This window comes from Scyliorhinus canicula, chromosome 1 (genome assembly GCF_902713615.1).
Source record: "Scyliorhinus canicula chromosome 1, sScyCan1.1, whole genome shotgun sequence".
In the NCBI taxonomy this organism is placed as follows: domain Eukaryota; kingdom Metazoa; phylum Chordata; class Chondrichthyes; order Carcharhiniformes; family Scyliorhinidae; genus Scyliorhinus; species Scyliorhinus canicula.
In genome coordinates, this window is record NC_052146.1 from 25,879,298 (window position 1) to 25,898,399 (window position 19,102).

General features: G+C 50.1%; 1 protein-coding gene across 1 annotated transcript; it reads left to right on the forward strand.

Moving 5' to 3' along the window:
- Positions 1–7,534: 7,534 nt before the first annotated feature.
- Positions 7,535–9,976, forward strand: LOC119952372 (polyubiquitin-like). Its single transcript, XM_038776109.1, has 2 exons — positions 7,535–7,753; positions 8,647–9,976. The coding sequence occupies exon 2, from the start codon at positions 8,659–8,661 to the stop codon at positions 9,124–9,126; it is 468 nt and encodes a 155-aa protein (XP_038632037.1). The 5' UTR covers positions 7,535–7,753; positions 8,647–8,658; the 3' UTR covers positions 9,127–9,976.
- The last annotated feature ends 9,126 nt before the right edge of the window (positions 9,977–19,102 follow it).

Here is a 19,102-nt window from a genome sequence, read left to right on the forward strand (position 1 = left end):
ACCACTGGGAGGGCAGCACTGACCCCTTGCTATCCGCCATCTTCTCCTGTGTTGCATCGCAAAATCTTTTCTGCACCAGTTACTCGCGCTTCCTCGTGGCACTCCTCGTCCGATGAGCCATACTCCAGCCCCACCAGAGGAGTATCACATTCCCTGGGCACTCATGCACCTTCTGCTACGAACACCACACAATTCGGGTGGGAAAGGACCAAAACAAATCCACCTCGACTGAGAGCCACCAAATATGCGACCACTCACTCCATGGCCGCCATCGAAGGTCGTTCATCAACCCTGCTTGTCACTTCCACAAAGAATTTAATCAAATTTGTGAGGCAAGACCTTCCTTAAGCAAACCCATGCTGACAATCCCTGACTAGTCCATGCCATTCTACACAACAGTTAATGCTGTCTCTCAGGATTGATTCTATTAATTTGCCCACCACTGACGGAAGTCTAATTGGCTCATAATTGGTTGGCACTTCCTTTGATACTTTTTAAACCATGGAACCATGTTTTGCATTTCTCCTGTCCTCTGGTACCTCCCCTGTACCGAGTGAGGATTGGAAAATCATCCTCAGAGTATCTGCTATTTGCTCCATGACCTCCTTTGGCAGCCTCAGAAACAATCTATCAGACCCTGGCAGCTTATCAACTTTCAAGGATCCCAACCCTTTATCCATGACCTCCTTCAACAGTCCCAAGACAAGGTCTAGAATTGCATCTCTCTCGTTGGGTTTGTCACTGATTGTTGAAAAGATTTCCTGGACACACTGTATGATGTTTTTCTCCCTCAGTGTCCCTTATATTCTTTGGTCCCCAGCTGATATAGGGTTAGTTAAAGTCACCTAGTATTATTGCCCTCATGTTCTTACAGGCAGAAATTTGCTTACATATTTGTTCGTCCATCTCCTTTTCACTATTTGGGGGTCTATAGTCTACTCCCAGCGTAATTGCCCCTTTTTTATTTCAAAGCTCAACCCATAAAGCCTCATTCGCTGACCCGTTTAGTATATCATTGTTGGTCCATTTAGTATATCCTTTTTAATCTTCCACGCTATTGTGTCTGAAGACTCTATAACCAGGGAAATTCAGCTCCCAATTTTGCCCCTCTTGTTTCCATTATAGCATCAATCTCCTACTGCCCTGGATGGGATTCTCCGGAAAGATTACTAAGTGTGGTAGCTTTCGGAGCGTTTTCAAGGACTGAGTATTGAGGTGGCTTTTACATGGGGTTCCTCCCTTTTAGTTACAGCTCAGCTGAACACAAAGGCCTGCAGACACATCAACTCTGGTTAAGACGGCTTTATTTTTCTAAGCTTGGTCAACATATGATTTAGATAAATGCCAAAACCACTCTGCTTTGCACTAGTGCAGATGCCCCAATTATCCAATTTTCCAAAAAGAAATACCCCACCCCAGTTAGACTTGATCCAATCCTTGGAGCTGTCAATTTTATATTGACCAAAAAGTTTATTATAAGTAGCATGATGACTGTGATCAACTCATGATTTAACCCCATCCTGCCACCTGCTCTTTACCAGGATGCTTTATCTGTTATGAATTTGTTTTTTTGCCATTCCCATGTTACTTATCTTAGCTTGTTCGTGGTTGTTCATCCATGGGCAGGATGTTGAAGTTGGTTCCTCTTTACCCCACAAACTGTTACTGAGCTGTCTGTGTTATTGCGGACCACACTATTTCTGTCTAATCCTGTTTGTCTTAACACATGGGCAAGTTAGCTAGCTTAAATCCCATCATGCATTGTGGACACTGCTTTTAGCAAGAATTTGAATGTTCGTTGCTGCTATGTTCTAAAAATACGCAGCGTTGCCAATGCCCTGTGTAGGTATTCAGGGAGCCCAGTGGTGCAGTCCACAGTCAAGATATGGAATCAGTTGAGGAGACATTTTAGGGTGAAAGGGAGGTCGGTGTTGACGCTGCTGTGTGAGAATGATATGCTTGAGCGGGGGGGGGGGGGGGGGGGGGGGGGATGGATAGTGTATACAGGAGGTGGAGGGAAGTGGGGCTGATCAAGGTGATGGATCTGTATTTGGAGGAAGGGTTTGCCAGTCTGGAGGAGCTAAGGGAAAGGGTAGAGCTGCCGAGGGTGAGTGAGTTCAGGTATCTGCAGGTTAGGGACTTTGCACGAATGGTCCGGAAGGGGTTCCCTCAATTGCCGGGATACACTCTGCTGGAGAGACTGCTGCTTCCGGATGTGGAAAGGGAGGGAAGAATTGGGGATATATACAAGTGGCTGGGGGAGACAGGGAGGCGAGCGCGAGAATTGTAAGCGGAGTTGGGAGGGGAGATCAATTGGGGAGTATGGAGGGAGGCACTGCGTAGGGTAAATGGGACCTCCTCTTGTGCAAGGATGAGCATGATACAGTTTAAAGTGGTGCACAGGCGTGAGCATGACTGAGTTCTTTCAGGGGGTAGCAGATGAGTGTGAGGTATGGGTAGGGGCCAGCAAATCAAGCCACATGTTTTGGGGGAAATTGGGAAGATTCTGGGCGGGAGCGTTTGCGGTCTTAGCCAGGATAGTGGAGGAGGAGGTGAACCCGGACCCTTTGGAGGCGATATTTGGGTTTCAGAGAAGCCGGAGCTCATGGAGAGGAGGAAGGCCGATGTCTTGGCCTTCACCTCTCTGATTGCACGGCGGAGAATTTTACTGGAGTGGTGGTCGGCATCGCTCCCCGGGGTAGCGGCTTGGTTGGGTGACCTGTACGATTTCCTGTGGTAGAGAAGATGAAGTATGAGTTAAGGGGCTTTGCAGGGGGGGTTTGAGAAAAGTTGGGGGATGTTTGTGACCATGTTTGAGGGGCTGTTTGTCGCAGGGTGGAGGGGGGGGGCAGCGGATGGGGGGGAGAGTGAAAAAGGGAAAATATTTGTACAGACTGTGTAGTTGATTGCTGGGAAGTATGTTTCCTCGGGTGTTTATTTCCTGTAACCTGTTTCGATATATGTTTGTAATAAACAACATTTTTTTTATATGTTTCTTAAAATAAATGTTCAATGGGTAGTAATGATTACTGGATATACTTTCTATGATTAGTCTCAATCCTCAAAAAACAACTTATGTAGAACTATTCTAGTGTTACCATTTAAGCATGTTAGCATTTAAGGGGTCTCATCTCAGGACATCTCCCTTCAGTAGCGAGCGGGAAATGCCACGACCTTCCGGACCCTCGGCCTGGATTGGCTCCGGGGTGACGGATAGAAGAATCCGCACCACCTTCGAGAAGTGTGCCCTGGAGGTGACTGGGGTGGCTGAAGACAGAGCAGTCACCAACGCAGAGGCTGGCAGAGGTCGCAGAGATGAGGAATCACCCGCCTCGGCCAAAGGACCTGTCAAACATGAGTTGTTATTGCCTCACTGACTGACCCATCCCTCCGACTGGCCACATTCTCCCACAGGTCCTCCAGCCGCCGGCACTGGCCCATTCCGGGTGGCCCCCTCCAGCCTCCCATGAGAACATCTCGGAGGAGAGCTCCGTGGATGCCACCATAATAGTCACGGCACAGCTGTCATCCCCACCCTCCACCAGCAGAGATACACACACCTCGGTGGGAAATGTTAGTAGTCAGGCGACTGGGGCATAATCTGGTGAGCACCGCACTGCTGATGGTGCACATCAGGTCGAGGCTTGAACCCCCAGGTGAGACAATAGTTGGAGGTCTGCTCGATCCCAGGACCCAGTTGGGTCCCAGCCTAATGCTGAGCCTGTGGAAGAAGTAAACCCGGAGCTGATGGAGACGTTAGGGAGTTGCCGGGACATTCAGAGGGAGATCTCAGCGACACTCCAGCAGATCCATAGCCGATTGGAGGAGTCCCAGAGGCTATGGGTGCAGGAGATGTTGCTGGCAATGTGTGGTACTGAGGCCAACACTGCTAGGGTGGCGTCCGCAGTGGAGAGCCCAGTGCATGATGCCAGCATCATTGGTGAAGGTGTCCAAGGTGTCACACAGTCGGTGACAGCCATGGCAGAGGGCCCCGGCAGTATGACAGCCTCGCTGGGGGATGTCACCCAGCGCCAGGCCCACCTTTCTGAGATTCTGCGGGACATTTCCCGCTCTCAGGTGGGCACTGCCGAGGCATTGTCCCAGTCATTGAGGAGCATCGCCGAGGGCATCGACACGATGGTGCGGGCCATGGGGAACCGCCAGGGTGGCAGAGCCAGATGATGCAGGGGCAGCCGGGGCTCGAACCAGCTGTCCCTCCGTCCCAAGGTGAACCCCAGGGCCTTATGGGTACTACTCAGGATGAGGGGACACTGTGTGTCCCATTGAGTGGCGTCAATGGTCACCAGCTCCCCCGAGTTCCTCTGATGACACCGTGTCTCACAGTCAGCACATGGGACAGGGCGGCACGGCTGTGCATGTGCCGCCAACAAGTGAGCTGGCTCCCTCCGGCCCAAAAGCCCCAGAGGACGCCCGCCAAGGGCATCAAAGGCCACAGGATGACGTAACCAGCTGGCTGCCCCCGAAGGATGTGGAAGCATTGGAAAGGGTGCAGAGGAGATTTACCAGGATGTTGCCTGTTGCTGAAGGACTTAAGGCTGTTTTCGTTAGAGAGAAGAAGGTTAAGAGGTGACTTAATTGAGGCAAACAAGATGATCAGAGGATTAGATAGGGTGGACATCGAGAGGATTTTTCCTCGGATGGTGATGTCCAGCACGAGGGGACATAGCTTTAAAATGAGGGGAGATAGATACGGACAAATGTCAGAGGTAGGTTCTTTACTCAGAGAGTAGTAAGGGCGTGGAATGCCCTGCCTACAACAGTAGTGGACTCGCCAACACTAAGGGCATTTAAATGGTCATTGGATAGACATATGGATGATAAGGGAATAGTGTAGATGGGCTTTAGAGGGGTTTCACAGGTCGGCGCAACATCGAGGGCCGAAGGGCCTGTACTGCGCTGTAATGTTCTATGTTCTAACTCAGATGTGCATCCTGGGGACACACCTCGATGTAGTGGTAGAGTTAGGAAGGCCCAGCACATCAGGGATCACTGAGAGCACTAGGGGAGGGCGAGGGGTGGGTAGAGGGTGAGGGGGTGGTGGCAACATCAGGAGATTTGGGAAATGATACACACAATAAACACCCTGTGCACAACCAGTATGATGCCTCTGTCACTTTCATCTGCAATGCGTGCCAACCTCAGAATCCTTGGTGCATCTCTCCAGGCATTCCCCCCCCCCCCCCCCCCCCCCCCCCCCCCCCAATGGTGGCACTCACCCACTCTCCTGCCATGGGCATGGCCCCGGAGCTGTGTCCCATCCACTGGGTGTTCAGCTGTTGTGTGTGTGGTGTTGTCTCCTGCAGTGTTCAGGCACAGTGTCCATGCATCAAGGTGTGATTGGGTTGCTGGGCAATGAGTCCCCTGAACTACGTGGCCCGCCCACCCACCGGAATCCACCTGGGTTGTGTGAAGTGCTCACCTAACCAAAATTGCCAATTCCCTATTAGCAATAGCCTTCAGCTGCATGGCCCGTAGCCTCTGCAATCGATGGGGGTTGTGGGTGGTCGTGGGGTAGATGGGCAGAGACAAGGGTCGCCCACGGAATGGGTACCAGGGGATCCAGGGATTGGCATGGTGGTGCTGCATGCAGATGCCCCATGGCTGCCCCCCTAAGGGCCTCCCCTCACCCTCCCATGGCAGTCCAAACCTGCGCAGGTTCCCACGCCCCCCCTCCCCCCCACGCCCCCCTTCCCCCCCACCGGCCGAGGGTTCCTCAACCTCCGCGGAGAAGGGGCTGGTTTAGCACACTGGGCTAAATAGCTGGCTTTTACAGCAGACCAAGGCAGGTCAGCAGCACAGTTCAATTCCCATAATACCAGCCTTCCCGAACAGGTGCTGGAATGTGGCAACTTGGGGCTTTTCACAGGAACTTCATTGAAGCCTATTTGTGACAATAAGCGATTTTAATTTCATTTCACTGGGGTTGCAGGCCCAGCACCCTCGGGCTTTGCCTGTGAGAAAAGGTGGCGACTCACCTCCTCGGCTTCCCACAGGAGCCCTTCAGGTTTTTCAAAAGGAGCACTAATCGGCACCATGACCACTTGCTGGGGAGGCCGCTGAATGACAGGAGGCCGTTGGATATGGGGTCGCTCCTGTTAATTGTATGGATATAGGGCTTAAATGGTGAGAAATGGCTTCTCTCCACATTACGGCGAGATCCCGATTTTGCCGACAGGTGTCGGCCAGTTGCATCGCCAACAGTTTGGTGCCGAGCGTGGTTCTCATTTTTGGCCTTTACTGCTATTCACAGGCCTCGTTTCCCTTCAACGAGAGCGCAGCGAGGCCAGAGAATCATGGCCCTTGTGTCAACCTGTGCCCTCAACTCGTCTACCGTGTTTGTGATACTTGTAGCGTCACATCCCTGGCGCGTGATTCTCCGCAAATGCGGAGAGTCGTGAAGGCTGCCGTGAAACCGGCCGTGTTTCACGGCAGCCTCCGCGCCCCCTCCCGGGACCCGACTCTGCTCCCCGGTCGGGGCTAGCAGCGGGGCCCCGTGTACTCCGGCATCGCGGGCTTAACAAATTTCGCTAAACCCGCGTGCCAAAGTTAGCGACGGCTGACGCATATGATGACGTAAGCCACGCAAGCGCGGATTGGACGACTCCAACCCGTGCATGCGCGGATGACGTCATCACGCATATGCGTGAAACCCGCGCATGCGCGGGCCGTTATGCCCCTCAGCCGGCCCGCGGACGGATCCATCGGGGCGGCGGAGTAACAAAGAGTGCGCGGGGTAAGTACCCACTGCCCGCGATCGGTGGGCACCGATCGCGGGCCCATGGCACCCTTGGCATGGCCGTGGTGCGGCCGTGCCAATCGGTGCCATGGTTCCCCAGAACAGCACTTTGCGGCTGTTTTTACGAACGGTGAGAGCAGGTGTGTTGGAGTTCGTAAAAACGGCCGAAAAGGCCTGGGAACTCGGCCCATCAGCCAGGGGAGAATCGCTGTTCGCCGTAAAAAAACGGCGAGCAGCGATTCGTGTCAGGGTGCAGCCGTGGGGGGGGGGGGAGAATAGCGGGAGGGCGTCGGACCAGCGTCGCCGTAAAAATTTGCGCCGCCCGCTATTCTCCGACCCATCGTGAGTGCGGAGAATCGCGCCCCTGGATTTTGAGGCCAGGGTGTTTTGCGAGATAATTAAACTGCCTGGTGTGATGCAGTTTCATTTTATCGATTAGATTGTCCACTCCCTGGTGACAGCTTGGATCAGGCAGCTAATCCTTCTGAGTCACCGCTCAGCTGATTCTATTCTTGTTGTTTTTGATTGTGGCACCAGAGAGGAATCTGAAACGGAGCCAACTTGGAATTCAACACCTGTTACCTGTAACAAGGTTCACTTTCTGTTCTGACTGGGAGCTTATTTCCCAGACTCTGGGTCGAGGCTTTGGGAAATGAAAGGTCAGCTCAGGTCTCAGTTGTTTGTTCTAACAGAGCAGGAGGGTGGGAGCTATCAGAGGGAAGGAGGGCAGTGACGTTCAGAAACTGTCTATGATAAGAAAAGGAGTGAGGAGGGAGGCAGATATTCACTCACTTATTGAACAGAGGAAACACAGAAGATTCTGTGAGACACAGAGCAGTGGAAGCAGGCAGAGTTTTATTCACTGACTCCAGATCGGAGAGTTGGTGTCGAGGAAAACAGAGAAAACAAACTGTACAGGAAGTGTACCTGTCATCAATCTGCAGATCAAAATTCTTCTGATTCACCTGAACTTGTGCATCCAGCAAGGATTGTGAGGTATACTGCCCTTTTGTTTAAGAATCTCAATATTCTATTTCTAGATTTTATATTGGGATTTGAATCTCAATGAAATTCACAATTTAAAATAAGCTCTTAATACTCCCTGAAGTGGGACAGTGTTATAACCCACACAGGCCATACAGGGTTGGGATGATTAACTTCACCGTGGAGATTGCAGAATACGAGCTACCCCACCAGGGGGCAGGGGGACCTTTAACAACACTTGGCTTAGTCGAAATAGAGTTGGACAGTGAGGCAGCAACTGGAGAAGACCCAGTAGGGATCTACTGGAGCTGTATGACATAGTCATTGTAAAATAAAGTAAGTTTTTGTTTAGACCAACTCAGTGTGGACGTTTCGTTGCCCTTACAAAATACATTATCATTTTTAAAATTCTACGGCCATTTTCCTCCATTTACACACATTCTCTTACACTCTATTGATCAAGAGAAAACCCACAGAATTCCTGAGCCCATGTTCCCATCTCCTGATACCAAGACTGAATCACATTACACAGCTCACTGAGAGCTACTACAGGCAGATGCCACTCTGCAGCTCAGCAGACAGATACTCCAGTTTCTGAATAGTTTAACAATGATCAGGATACAGCAGCAAAGACACATCCAAATGCAAAAGGTGAACAGATTGAGAATCTGCTACTTTTTTCCAGGCTGGAAGGAAGCAGTTTGTGAAGATTGGTTTCTTTGGGATTCAGATATTGCGGAAGAAGCCAGATTTTGGGTTTATTGTAGCTGACATTTGAGTCTCAGTGTTTACAGGCAGTGACTGACATAATGTGTAGTGTGTATTAAATTCTCTCATTCATTCTTCGCAATTGACCTGTGAGATAAAGTGTCCCCATTAGTGACATCCTGTTCATTTCTCAACAGCAATTTGACAAGATGAGACTCCAGGTGAAGTTTATGACCGGTGAGATTATTGAACTTGAGATCGACCCTTCCATCCAAGTCTCAGCTCTCAAGAAGATGATATATAAAAAAGCCAACGTTCCCCATTTCTGTCAGCGCCTGGTGGTACAAAATGGAAGCACAGAGGAGCTGAGGGATGACAAGAGGCTGTGTGACTACAATGTCTCTCCCAGCAATGTTGTCATGCTGATTGTCAAGAAGGAGGAGCGCATGCAGATATTCCTGAAGAACGAAAAGGGGAAATCATCTACATATGATGTTCTTCCCTCTGAGTCTGTTCAGGATTTTAGAGCTCGCATACAGCGGCAGGAGGGTGTCCCAGCCAATCAGCAGCGCCTGGTGTATGACAACAAACAGCTGGAGGATGGTCACTCACTCGCTGACTACAATATTCAGTCTGAGAGCAACATCTCCCTTGCGTTGCGTCTACGAGGTGGTTAACATGAATTTTCAGCAATTAAGATCTCTGGATGTTACCAAAATAATTAATTTATCGTCTATCATTGATCATTTGTTTTTCATACGCTTCTGTTTTCTATTGTGTTGTTTGTTAGAGACACAAGATTGCCCAGTCACTGACCTTTTAATGATACCTTTGGTTCTTATTCCCAATTGCTCTGGTTCACCTTGTAACTCCTGGAGGTTTGTTCAACAGATAATGACTGGCGAGGGATTGATGCCAACTGAGGCCTGGATGCAGGTCACCTTCCTACATTCTCAGCCAGGAATAGATGCTGGTACAAGACATTGAGCACAATTTTTACAAAGAACAGCAACTTAATGAACAAGATAGATGGAATGAGGGACCCAGTGATGCATTGTGTCCGATTCTGATCAATGATTTATATTACAGCAGTTCAAATCAATCCTGCCTGATCACTGCTCTAAAGTTACTCTTAAAGATTCTTCGGAAGAGTTAAGATAATAATGGTCCAGACCCTAATTCATTGACAGATCCAGACTGGCCTCCCATTCAGTGCTAATTCACCTTCTCACTCACAGCTGTTATGTCAATTCCAAAAATGTTTCACTTGCCAAACATTCCCCAGAAAAGATCAGAATAAGATCCACAACCGTTTGCTTCCTGTTTCATTTACAAGTAGTTACTTTAGCCTGAATGTTTTCTTGGACAAATGGTTGGGTTCTGAATTGGGGTGTTTTAATCTGGGTGCTTCATGTTTTACAATAGCTGAGGATATCAGGACTGCATCTTGTACCTGCCAGATTGTTCAATGTGATTTGAAAGTAAAGCTGTTTATTTTAATAAAAATGAAATGTGTGTTTATATCTCTCTGAAGTGTCTGTGGTTTTGTCTGCTTTAAAATTAAAATAAAATATATCTATCCGAGTGCCACAAGTAGGCTCACATTAACACTGCAATGAAGTTGCTGTGAAAATCCTCTCGTCGCCACAGTCTGGCGCCTGTTAAGGTACACTGAGAGAATATTCAGAATGTCCAATTCACCTAACAAGCACGTCTTTCGGGACTTGTGGGAGGAAACCAGAGCACCCGGAGGAAACCACGCAGACACCGGGAGAACGTGCAGACTCCACACAGAGAGTGACCCAAGCCGGGAATCGAACGCAGGTCTCCGGCGCTTTGAAGCAACAGTGCTAACCACTATGTTACCGTGCCACCCATGAAAGAGGAGAGATTTCGCCCTTTGGCCCTAATCTGCCATTCTGCAAGATGACTGCTGATTAACCTCACTTCCACTTTCCCGTACTCTTTCCATATCCCACATAAACCCACTCAACTCAGACATTTAAAATTAGGAATTTTACATTGCTCAGGGTACAGGGTATTGTGTGGCCAAAAGCACTTTTTCCACCCTCTCCTCAATCTGGGCAAAAACTAAAATCATATAATTGACATCACTGTTGGCAATGTGGAGATGCCATCGTGCTACCAGCCACAACACTGTAATCACTTCCGTGTTTATTCATAGTTAGGCTGACACAGGAAGTATAAATAAAGGCCGTGCCTTTCATCATAGGGTCTGAGTCAGAATGGCTGAGTGACTCGGGGACATTTCATGGTAAATGTTTGCTAATTTGCATTCCAGTCAGTTACCTGTTGTAATGGCTGCAAAGAAATGACGCAAAGAACAAGGCAGGTGAACAAACAGGGGCTTATTTTGGGCAAAACAACATTATATAGAACAATGATACGAATGCTTTAAAACTCAACTGCTCCGAGACTCCATAAGACCATAAGACATAGGAGCAGAATTAGCCCACTCGGCCCATCGAGTCTGCTCCACCATTCAATAATGGCTGATATTTTCTCATCCCCATTCTCCTGCCATCTCCCCAGAACCCCTGATCCCCTTATTGATCAAAAACCTATCTATCTCTGTTTTAAAGACACTCAGTGATTTGGCCTCCACAGCCTTCTGCGGCAAAGAGTTCCACAGATTCACCACCCTCTGGCTGAAGAAATTCCTCCTCGTCTCTGTTTTAAAGGATCGTCCCTTTAGTCTGAGATTCTGTCTTCTGCTTCTAGTTTTTCCCACAAGTGGAAACATTCTCTCCACATCCACTCTATCCAGGCCTCGCAGTATCCTGTAAGTTTCAATAAGATTCCTCCTCATCCTTCTAAACTCCAATGAGTACAGACCCAACTGTCTTCATATGACAAGCTCTTCATTCTAGGGATCATTCTTGTGAACCTCCTCTGGACCCTTTCCAAGGCCAACACATCCTTCCTTAGCTACGGGGACCAAAACTGCTCACACTACTCCAAATGGGGTCTGACCTGAGTCTTTTACAGCCTCAGGAGTACATCCCTGGTCTTGTATTCTAGCCCTCTCAACATGAATGCTAACATTGCATTCACCTTCCTAACTGCCGACTGAACCTGCACGTTAACCTTGAGAGAATCGTGAATAAGGATTCCCAAGTCCCTTTGTGCTTCTGATTTCCTGAGCACCTTCCCAGTTAGAATTTACTCTATGCCTCTATTTCTCCTTCCAAAAGGATAACCTCACACTTTTCCACATTGTATTCCATCTGCCACTTCTTTGCCCACTCTCCTAGCCTGTTCAAGTCCTCCTGCAGCTCGCCTGCTTCCTCAATACTACCTGCTCCTCAGCAGATCTTTGTATCATCTGCAAACTTAGCAACCGTGCCTCCAGTTCCTTCCTCCAGATCATTAATGCATATTGTGACATCCTGAAAAAGACCCCTTTATCCCCACTCTCTGCCTTCTGCCAGTCAGCCAATCCTCTATCCATGCCAGGATCTTACCCTGAACGCCATGGGCTCTTAACTTATTTAACAGTCTCCTATGAGGTAGCTTGTTAAAGGCCTTCTGGAAATCTAAATAAACATGTCCACTGGTTCTCCTTTGTCTAACTTCCTTGTCACTTCCTCAAAGAACTCTAACAGATTTGTCAGACATGACCTCCCCTTGACAAAGCCGTGCTGACTCAGTCCTATTACATCATGCACTTCCAAGTACTCTGCGATCTCATCTTTAATAACAGACTCTAAAATCTTACCAATGACCGAAGTCAGGCTAACCGGCCTATAATTTCCCCTCTTCTGCCTCACTCCCTTCTTAAACAGTGGTGTTACATTGGCCACCTTCCAGTCCTCTGGGACCCTTCCTGCCTCCAGTGATTCCTGAAAGATCATCGCCAATGCCTCCACAATCTCCTGAGCTGTCTCTTTTAGAACCCTGGGGTGTAGTCCATCCGGTCTAGGTGATTTATCCACCTTCAAACCTTTCAGTTTCCTCAGAATCTTCTCCTTAGTAATGGTCACTGCACTCACCTCTGCCCCCTGGTTCTCCTGGAGCTCTGGCATCCCACTGGTGTCTTCCACCATGAAGACTGATGCAACGTAACTATTCACGGGGAATTTCAGGGACTATTCAGTTTGTCTGCCATTTCTTTATTTCCTGCTTCTCCATCCACATTTTCCAGTGTTCCAATGTCTATTTTTCCCTCTCTCTTACCTTTTATATATTGAAAAAACTCTTCCTATCCTCCTTTATATTACTGGCTATCTTGCACTCATCCTTCATCTTCTCCCTCCTTATTGCGTTTTTATTTGTCCTCTGCTCACTTTTAAAGGCTTCCCAATCCTCTGGCTTCCCACTAACCCTCGCCACTTTGTCTGCTTTTTCTTTAGCTTTTATGCGGTCCTTGACTTCCCTCGTCAGTCATGGATGCCTTGTCCTCCCTTGAGCATATTTCTTCCTCCTTGGGATTAATTTCTGTTGCGCCTCCCGAATAACCCCCAAAGATTCCTGCCATTGTTATTCCACTGTCTTCCCTGCTCGGCTCCTTTTCCAATCAACTCTGGCCAGCTCCTCCCTCATGTCTTTGTAGTTACCTTTATTTAATTGTAATACCGTTACATCTGATTGCAGCTTCTCCCTCTCAAACCACAGGGTTAATTCTATCATATTGTGGTCACTACTCCCTGAGGATTCCTTCACCTTAAGTTCCCTAATCAAGTCTGCCTCATTACACATCACTAAATCCAGAATTAACTGTTCCCTAGTAGGCTCTGTCACAAGCTTCTCCAAAAAACCATCTCTTACACTTTCCACAAATTCCTTTTCTTGGGATCCACGACTAACCTGATTTTCCCAGTCCACCTGCATATTGAAGTCCCCCATGATTATTGTAATATTGCTTTTTTTACATGCCTTTTCTATCTCCTGATTTATTTTCTGCCCCACATCCTGACTACTGCCAGGGGACATGTACATAACTCCCATCAGGGTCTTTTTACCTTTGCTCTACCCAGCTTTTACCTCAACTCTACCCACGGAGATTCTATGCCTTCTAATCCTATATCGTTTCTTGCTATCGATTTAACTTCATTCCTTACGAACAATGCAAGCCCGCCCTCTTTGCCTATCTGCCTGTCCTTTCGATTGGACACATATCCTTGGGTATTTAGATCCCAGCCCTGATGCCCTTGCAGCCACGTCTCTGTGATGCCCAAAACATCACACCGGCCAATTTCAATGTGCGTAACAAGCTCATTTACCTTGTTCCGTATACTGGGCACATTCAGGTACAACACCCTCAGTCCTGCCTTGACCCCCTCCCTTATCACACTTGTCACCTTTTTGCTCTGCCTGAGGGTGATGCAGTTCTTTTATTTTGGTTCTCTAATTCCCCTTCAGTTATTACACCTTCTAAGCTCACATTCTGGCGATGAAAACCTGAGGTTCAGCCAGAGATGCATGGACTTGGATTAACCATCAAGAATAAACTTGTGGGACTTCCGGTGGCGACATGTAGGTGGAAGTCGCACGTTAGGTGGCTCCTGTTAGAGTCTTTGTATTTTTGGTCTTTATCGCCAGTCTCAGGGGTACGTTTTGGATGAGTTGTTGAGGGAAGTCATAAGGAGTCAGTGGAATGTCGAAGTTCCAGAAGGAAGGTCCTGGAAAGAAGGGGGTGAGTGAATTTCCGCCGGCGAGTGTTGCTGTGAGTCCAGCAGGAGGAAAGATGGCAGGGGGCTGGTTCGTCAGGTGGGGCCGCTCCCATCACGGTTGAAATTCTGACCGGGGTGGTGTCGGGGCAGTTTGAAAGGCTGTTCACCAAACATTTAGAGGCGCTTCGGAGGGAGATGACGGATTGGCTGAAAGAGTGGGTGGAGGAGATGCTTGCCCCGATAAAGGTTGCATTAATTAAGCTGTTGTTTGAGGTGCGGGACCAAGGAGAGAATGAAAGGGGTAAAGGAGCATTGTTGTAACTTCGCGACCAGTTCACCTCGATGGGTGAGGAGCTGCGCAGGGTGGCGGAGGTCAATAAAGGGCTAAGAGCCATGGTGGGCGACTTGGAGAACAGGTCAAGGAGTCAGAATTTGTGGATCTTGGCTGTGCCCGAAGGGGTGGAGGGCACAAGGCTGACCCGAGTATTTTGCGAACATGTTCTCCATGTTGGTGGGGGAGGGGGGAAGAACCCTCCCTCCATGAGTTGGACAAGGAGCATTGGTCAGTCCAGCTGAAGCCTGGAATAAATGAGCCACCAAGCGCGGCCATAGTCTGCTTCTACAGCTACCACGTGAAGGGGAAGGTTTTGAGCTGGGCGAAGCAGAAGCGGAAAATGAAATGGGAAGACGTTGGGATTGGTATATACCTAGATCTGACAGTGGAATTGGTGAAAATACAGGTGGCCATTGGACGGGTGAAGGCAGCACTGTACAGCAGTGGGGTGAGGGTCAGAGTGGTCGCCCCAGCGGAGCCGCGAGTGACTCACAACTCAAAGGCCTTTTACTTTGAGACGGCGGAGATGTTCTTTAACGCTGAAGAACTGGGACTGAGATGAGAGTTGGGATCTGAACTTTGATGGTGTGGACTGGGAATGTTTTTTTTAGCTTGTTTCCTAGATTGATTTTTTGTCAAGGGGGCGTTTTTTGCATGTGTTCTTGTTTCTTGTTATGCATGTGTTTTTATGTTGTTTAGGGGATGCGGTCTCCCTACTCTGGCGGTATGGCTAGGGGGGGTTGGAGTTGGCGGTTGGGGGAGTGTGGGATGGGGGCGTTGGAGGGGGTTTGGTATGATGAGCCACGTTGCTGAGGGTGTGGTGGGGTGGACGGGGGGCTCTCGCAGGGGTCACCACGCTAGCGAATGAAGGTTGGCTAGTGAATGGCAGTGTGGAGGGGGGAGGGGCCGTGGGCATTGGAATCTGGTCGAACAGGTTTCAATGGACCTGGAAGGTGTGAATGGTTGGCAGAGCAGATTGATACTGGGTGAGGTGTTTGCAAGAGGACGTGGATGGGATTTTGGGAAAGGGGATGGGGGTCGGGGATGGGTAACAGAGGGAGGGGGCCGGTCCAGTGGATGGGTAGGGCGTGGGGTAATGGTGATGGCAGTTAGGAGGGCAGCGAGGGGGGGGTGAGACACTCTTGGTCAGAATGGTGACGTGGAACGTGAGGGGGTTAGGGATACCCATGAGTTGATTTTGTGGGGTGGGAGGGATTGGAAGACAGCGCTCGAGCCGAGGGTGGAAATGTCCCAGCCAAGCTCGCTGACCCCGTCCGGGGGGTGGGGGGGGGGGGGGGGGGGGGCAGGCATGTGAGGGAGGTAGGGGTTGACCCATGGAGATTTTTACACCTGAGGGATCGGGAGTATTCTTTTTTATCCCGCAGCGCAATGTCTTCTCCAGGATTGACTTCTTTATGTTGGGGACGGCACTGTTGGATGGAGTTAAGTCGGCCGAGCAATCAGCAATTGCGATCTTGGACCACGCCTCACACTGGATGGACATGGTACTGGAGAAGGGCTGGCCCAGAAACTGGGGTGGAGGATGGATGTGGGGCTGTTGGCGAACCGGAGATTCTGTGATAAGATAGGAAGGTAATTGAGGAGTATGTGGTTCAATGTTTGGCCGAGGTCTCGCCGTCAGTGGGTTGGGAAGCCCTGAAGGCAGTGGTGAGGGGGGAGTGATCTCTTTTCAGGCTAAGGTGGATTGGGAAGAGAGAGAGGAACACCAACGGGTGATAGAAGAGGTTTTGGACGTGGATGGGAGGGATGCGGGGGACCCGGATCCAGGTCTCCTGGTAAAGAAGGAGCTGCAGGCGAGGTTCGACCTGCTGTCCGGAGGGAAAGCGAGGCATCAGCTGAGCTGGGTGAGAGGGGCAGTCCGTGAATAGGGGGAGAAGGCGTGTTGTATGTTGGCAAGCCAGCTTCGCAGGAAGGCCACAGCAAGGGACATTGTTTGGTTTTGGGATAGGATGGGGGAGTTGGTGGTGACTCTGGAGTGGATTAACAAGGTATTTGAGGAGTTTTATAGGAGCTTGTATAAGTCGAAGCCACCAGAGGATGATCGGGAGGTAAGGGTTGTTTTGGAGGGGTTAGAGTGCCCGAGGTTGAGTGAATTGGGGAACGTGGGGCTGGAGGAGCCAGTGGGGCCAGAGGAAATGTAGGTGGCAATTGAGAAGATGCAGGCGGGGAAGGTGGCAGGGCCGGATGGGTTACCGGTTGAATTTTATAAGAAATTTAAGGACAAGCTGGCACCATAGTTGGTGGAAATGTTCGAGGACGCGATGGTCAGGGACTGGCCTCCATTTTGTTGCTGCCTCAGAAGGATAAGGACCCGGTGGAGTGTGGGGCTTCCAGGCCCATATCTCTGCTGAATGGGGACGCCAAGATATTGGCAAAGATGTTGGCGTTATGGTTGGACACGTGCCTTCCGAGGGTGATTGGGGAGGATCACACGGGGTTTGATAAGGGCAGATATGTGGCTGCTGAATGTGGTGCTTTCTCCAGCAGAGGGAAGGGATTTGGAGGTGGTGATGGCATTAGATGTGGAGAAGGCGTTTGATCGGTTGGAGTGGAGTTATTTTAGCACGGTAGCATTGTGGATAGCACAATCGCTTCACAGCTCCAGGGTCCCAGGTTCGATTCCGGCTTGGGTCACTGTCTGTGCGGAGTCTGCACATCCTCCCCGTGTGTGCGTGGGTTTCCTCCGGGTGCTCCGGTTTCCTCCCACAGTCACAAAGATGTGCAGGTTAGGTGGATTGGCCATGATAAATTGCCCTTAGTGTCTAAAATTGCCCTTAGTGTTGGGTGGGGTGACTGGGTTATGGGGATAGGGTGAAGGTGTGGACCTTGGGTAGGGTGCTCTTTCCAAGAGCCGGTGCAGACTCGATGGGCCGAATGGCCTCCTTCTGCACTGTACATTCTATAATTCTATAATCGCGGTGTTGGGGAAATTTGAAATGATGCACAGTTTGTGAAATGGGTGCAGTTGTTGTATAAGGAGCCGATGGCGAGCGTGCACATGAATGATAAGAATTCATGGTATTTTTTATTGCACTGCGGAACGAGATGGGGTGCCCCATGTCTCCCCTTCAGTTTACATTAGCTATCGAGCCCTTGACCATTGCCATTCCGTCTGGCAGTGTCTCACTTTAGGTATCTGGGGGTTCAGATAGCCGGGGACTGGGCAGGTATTCGGAAGTTGAATTGCTCCAGCTTGGTGGGGAGGGTGAAGGCCAACTTGGTGAGCTGGAAGGGTGAAGGCTGATTTGTCGAGTTGGCACAATCTTCCTCTGTTATTGGCGGGCCGGGTTCAGGGAGTGAAGATGAAGAAATTTTCCCGTGATTTTTGTTTCTGTTTCGATGCCTGCTGGTCTTTTTGCCAAAGCCATTTTTCAAAGGGGTTGACCGACTGATTTCTTTGTTTGTCTTAGTAGGGAAGGTGGCCAGGACAAGGAAGGTGGTGTTGATGAGGGAACAGCAGTCAGAGGGGTTGGGCCTTCTGAATCTGATGTCCTATTATTGGGTGGCGAATGCAGAGAAAGTTCAGGGGTGGGATAGGGAGACGGGGGCTTTGTGGGAAGGATGGAGGCGAGCTCATGTCGGGGGTCGGGGGAGCAGACACTGGCAATGGCACCACTCCCGATGGCCCCAGGAAAGTATTCGGTAGGTCCAGTCGTGGTGGCCATGCTGAAGATTTGGAGGCAGTTTCAGCAGCATTTCAGGTTGAGAGTGAGGTCGGGGGGATGCCAATCAGGGGAAATCACGGATTTGAGCTGGGGAGGATGGATGTGAGCTTGCAGGGATGGGAGGAGAAGGGGATTCCCTCAGATGAAGCATTTGTTTCTGGGAGGGTGTTTAGGTTGGGGGCGGCAGTAGAGATTCCGGTGCATGCCAGTGCGGGATTTTGCGAGGAAGGTCTTCCCAATAGCACGTGCCTCATCGTTGCTGAAGGTGGTGCTGTCAGCAAGGGGAAGGGGGTTTTGGAGAAGGGGATTGTCTCAGCGATTTATGGGAGGATTTTGGAGGAGGGTAAGGTGTCTATGGAGCGGGGGATAAGGCCAAGTTGGAGGTAGAGCTGGGTCAGCACTGGAAGAGGGGTTTTGGTGTGAGGTGCTGTGGAGGGCGAATGCCTTGACCTTGTGTGCGAGGCTGGAGCTGATGCAGCTGAAGGTAGTGTGCAGAGCCCACCTGACCAAATCAAGGATGAGCCGGCTGTTTGATGGGGTGGATGAAGTCTGTGAGCAACGTGGGAGGGGCCCTGTGAACCATGTACATATCGTTGGGTCTGCCCAGAGTTGGAACGAAGGTTGATTTCAGCACCATTTCAAGGCTTCTGCATGTGGATGTGGAGCCCTGTCCCCTAGAAGCCATATTCGTGTTCTCCGACCAGCCAGAACTGCAGGTGGGTGTGGGGACAGATGTCTTTGCCTCGCACGCCGGTCTTGTTGAGGAGGGGGTTAGCTTCTCCACCCTGTGCCTCGGCGTGGCGGGGGGACCTGCTGGAACTCTTAGCCCTGGGCAAGGTGAAATTGCTCTCGGGGTGGGGGTGGGGGGGGGGGGGGGTGGGGGGTGGGGGGGGGGGGTGGTGGTGGGGGGTGGGGAGGGAGACGAGTGATGGGTTCTACAAAATTTGTGGTTTGTTCATTTTGCATTTTGGGGAGTTGGTTACCATTAACTGCTGAGGGA

What these genes read in the sequence shown, in the direction of transcription:
- LOC119952372 (XM_038776109.1), top strand. Translation starts at nt 8,659, where the DNA reads ATGAGACTCCAGGTGAAGTTTATGACCGGTGAGATTATTGAACTTGAG.